General features: G+C 47.7%; 1 protein-coding gene across 1 annotated transcript; it reads left to right on the top strand.

Annotated features, from left to right (window-relative positions):
* The first annotated feature begins 3,036 nt into the window (after positions 1 to 3,036).
* On the top strand, positions 3,037 to 3,981 carry LOC141126391 (olfactory receptor 51G2-like). The gene has a single exon (XM_073612338.1). The coding sequence runs from the start codon at positions 3,037 to 3,039 to the stop codon at positions 3,979 to 3,981; it is 945 nt and encodes a 314-aa protein (XP_073468439.1).
* Positions 3,982 to 4,288: the final 307 nt, after the last annotated feature.

Raw genomic sequence — 4,288 nt, 5'->3', positions numbered from 1 at the left:
CAGTATACAGGCAGTACAAACAAGACAGGGACTGTAGGTTTGTTGTTAAGTAGAATCTCTTTGTAATTTTGAACGGGTACATTTTTAACGTGTTTAGCTCCAGCCAAAAAATCTTTTTTAAGCTTTTTGGAAAACATAGGGAAGGGTTATCACCCCTGTGACATTTGTTTTGCTGTCTGTGCTCCTCTTCAGAAGATTTCACCTCACTATTTGTCCCAATGACAAATGTTTTTTAAAAATTTGGGGTTTTTTGTGGAACAAGGATTGGAAAGCATCAGTGGAAAGGAGAAATGTTTTTCCCATATTAACTCTTACAGGAGAGAATTTCTCTTCCTAGGGGTAGATTTCATCTCACTTCCTGTTGTCTCCTTCCATTTGCAAGTAGGAGTCGTTTGTAAGTTGGATGTTTGAAAGTAGGGGCCTGCCCTATATACTCAGCAGAAATTTGGGCCTTAGGTGTTGTTGTGGCCACAACACTGTAAGCCCTCACAGTTACTCTTGGTGGGTGCAGGGACTGGCCCTGCTGTGAAATATTAGATCAAGAATTGTAATTACACGCCCCTGTTAAACAGGGACAGAAAAATTGGGCCTTAGGCACTGGTGGTGGCACCCAGAACCAAAAATGTTCTTACAAGCTATCAGCGTGATCATTGAGGAGGAAGAGGATAATTACTCAGGATAGTCACTCAGCATCAGCATAGGCAGTCTTTGAAGGGATCTGAGATTTCAAAAAAAATTATTCGGTTACATCAGCATCAGGTGCTTGGTAGCTGGTGGTGATCCAAGACTGATTAATTTTTATGAAGGTCAGTCGATCAACCGAGTCGGTGGACAGACGCACCCTGTGATCGGTTACAAAGCCTCCAGCAGCACTGAATATGCGTTCCGAAAGAACGCTGGATGCAGGACAGGCCAGTAGCTCAATTGCATACTGTGCAAGCTCTGACCAGTGATCCATCCTCAAGACCCAGTAACCCAGAGGATTTTTGGTGGGAAAGGTGTCCAAGTCTGATCTTGCCCCTAGGTATTCCTGCACCATGTAAAACAGACGCTGGCGATGGTTGCTGGAACCGATCATACCTTGGGGCTGCGGACCAAAAAATTTTCTGAACGCATCGGTCAGACGGCCACCTTCTCCACCGCTCCTTCTTTGACTGACTGAAGCCTCAGCAACACGTTGTCCAGAAACAGGAGTTTGTAACCTCCCAGTCTCTGGGAACGCGTTGCACAGACCTTTCTGCAAGGCCTCCCGAAGATGTGTCATCCTCTGCTCCCTCTGCGATGGCAAGATAAGGTCCGCAACCTTACCCTTGTAACGTGGATCAAGGAGGGTTGCCAGCCAGTATTGGTTCTTCTCCTTGATACCACGAATACAAGGATCCTTACGCAGGCTTTGCAGGATCAGGGAGGCCATGCAGCGTAGGATTGCAGAGGCATTCGGTCTGGAGTCCTCTGGGTCACTAAGGACGACATGATCCGCAGCCACCTCCTCCCAGCCACATACAAGTCCATGTGTTTCTTGGGACTGATCCCTTAAAGACTGCTGCTGATGCTGAGTTCCAGGCTCCACCTCCATACTGACGCAATCCTCCTCCTCCTCCTTTTCCTCCTCCTCTTCCTGTGTGATCGGTGGGCACGCAGGAACACTGTCTGGATAAAGGGGGCCTTGAGAACTAGGGAAGTCCTCCTCTTCCTGCCTCTGTTCTGCCTCAAGTGCCCTGTCTATTATTCCACGCAGCGCGTGCTCCAACAGGTGGACAAGGGGGACAGTGTCACTGATGCATGCACTGTCACTGCTCACCATCCTCGTGCCCTCCTCAAATGGTGACAGGACAGTGCATGGATCCCTGACCCTTTCCTGGTGCCATAGTCACACAGGTACTTACTGATGGCCCTCTGCTGCATGTGCAGCCGCTGCAGCATGGCCAACGTTGAGTTCTACCTGGTGGGCATGTCACAGATTAGGCGGTTCTTGGGCAGGTTAAACTCCTTTTGGAGGTCTGCCAGCCGACCACTGGCATTATATGACCAGCGGAAATGCACACAGACTTTCCTGGCCTGCCTCAGGACATCCTGTAAGCCCAGGTACCTGCCCAAGAACCGCTGCACCACCAAGTTAAGGACGTGAGCCAAACAGGGCACATGGGTCAGTTGTCCCTGTCGGAGGGCAGAGAGGAGGTTGGTGCCATTGTCGCAAACCACCATTCCTGCCTTAGTTGGAGTGGCGTCAACCACCTCTGAACCTGCTCCTGCAGAGCTGACAGAACCTCTGCCCCAGTGTGGCTCCTGTTCCCCAAGCACACTAGCTAAAGCACCGCATGGCATCTTTTGGCCTGCGTACTTGCGTAGCCCCTTGAACGCCTACGGAGCTCCGCTGGTTCCGAGGGGGTGGAGGAGAGAGGTGTGTCACAATCATTAGTAGTGGCATTTTGGAGGCGTGGTGGCGGAACAACCTCCAACACTACTGCACCTTGTCCTGCATCCTTCCCAGCTGCCAGCAGAGTCACCCAATGCGCGGTGAAACAATACATATATACAATACACTGTAAGTGCAGCTAACTCACTGACTGTCTTGCCTAATCTATCTAACTTAAATCAAATGACACTGTATGTCTGTCTGTCTGTCTCTCTCTCTCTCTCTCTGAATGCCGATACACACTACATAGGGCCGCCTTGCAGGTGGCCTTATATAGTGTGGGGCATGTACTAAATCCCCTGAGCCATAATTGGCCAAAGCCTCCTTGGCTTTGGCCAATTACGGCTCTCTGTTCAGACTGCGCTGTGATTGGCCAAGCATGCGGGTCATAGTGCATGCTTGGCCAATCATCAGCCAGCAATGCACTGCGACGCCGCAGTGAATTATGGGCTGTGACGCGCCACGCGATTTTGGCGCGAGCGGCCCATATCGTTCGCAAAAACAGACGATGGGATGGGTTCGACTCGAACACAAAGCTCATCCCTAGTCTCCACAGTTGTTACCATTTTTTTAAGATTTAATTTGTATTATTACATTTACTTTCCTGACAGATTTTCACGATGTTGCCAAACAAGAGCCAAATCCCTGCCATGTTCCTCCTGACGGGCATGCCAGGGCTGGAGTCACTCTACGGCTGGATCTCACTTCCATTCTGCTTCATGTTCTTCACATCCATCATTGGGAACGGTCTAATCCTTCTCGTGATCGTCAAAGATTACAAACTTCACCAACCCGTCTTCTTCCTTCTCTCCATGCTGGCCGTCACCGACCTTCTCTTCACACTGGTCACCAGCCCCTCGGTCCTAGCTGTTTTCCTGTTTGACCACGAGGCCGTCAAATCTCAGCTGTGCCTCCTGCAGATGTTCTTCATCCATTCGCTCTCCATCACCGAGTCTTCACTCCTGGTGGCCATGGCCTTCGATCGATATGTCGCCATTTGTCATCCTTTAAGATACACGTCCATTCTTACCAGCTCTGTTGTGGCCAAGATTGGTCTCCTCTCTGCCCTCCGGGGAACCCTTCTCCATATCCCACCAGTATTGAGCCTGAAATTCCTGCCCTACTGCAAGGGTAATGCCCTGTCCCATTCGTACTGCTTGCACCAAGATGTTATGAAGTTGGCTTGTCATGGAACGAATACCTTCAACATCATGTATGGTCTTGCGGTTATCCTTTGCACGGTTACGCTGGATTCCCTGCTTATTGTCTTGTCCTACATTCTGATAGTCCGAGCCGTCCTTCACGTCACCAAAACGGACCGTTATAAGTTATTTAACACCTGCGTGTCCCACCTCTGTGCTGTGTTTCTATTCTATGCCCCTATGGTGGCGCTGTCCTTGGTACACAGGTTCGGAAAAGAGGTCTCACCATTATTTCTGACCCTCTTGGCCAATGCGTACCTGTTCTTTCCATCCATGCTCAACCCCATCATCTACAGTGCCAAGAACAAGCAAATCCGTGAAGCCTTACTTCAGATTTTCCACAGAGGACCAATGGATTGGTAAACAGAGAGAACCTTCTCAGCCTTCTGGCTAAAATCAAGTGTAGTAACTGTTCTTATTCAAACATTTTTTATTTTTATTTATTTATTTTAAAAAAATGTTTTATGTAAGCATTTTTTATTTGTATTTATTTATTATTCAAGCATTTTTTAATTATTTATTTAAAAAAAACAGTTCTATTCAAGCTATTTCTTGTTTTGTTTTTTTTTAAACCCTTTTTAATCAAGCATTTTTTGTTTTTTATTTTGAAAAACAGTTTTTTCAAGCATTTTTTAGTTTTTTTCTTAAAAAAAAACCCAGCCTTATTCAA

Source organism: Aquarana catesbeiana, linkage group LG02 (genome assembly GCF_042186555.1).
Source record: "Aquarana catesbeiana isolate 2022-GZ linkage group LG02, ASM4218655v1, whole genome shotgun sequence".
NCBI classification, from domain to species: Eukaryota; Metazoa; Chordata; class Amphibia; order Anura; family Ranidae; genus Aquarana; species Aquarana catesbeiana.
The sequence above is the reverse complement of the archived record's forward strand: the minus strand, read 5'-3'. Positions and strand labels throughout refer to the sequence as shown.

Coding starts and splice junctions, on each gene's coding strand:
- LOC141126391 (XM_073612338.1), top strand. CDS start 3,037: ATGTTGCCAAACAAGAGCCAAATCCCTGCCATGTTCCTCCTGACGGGC.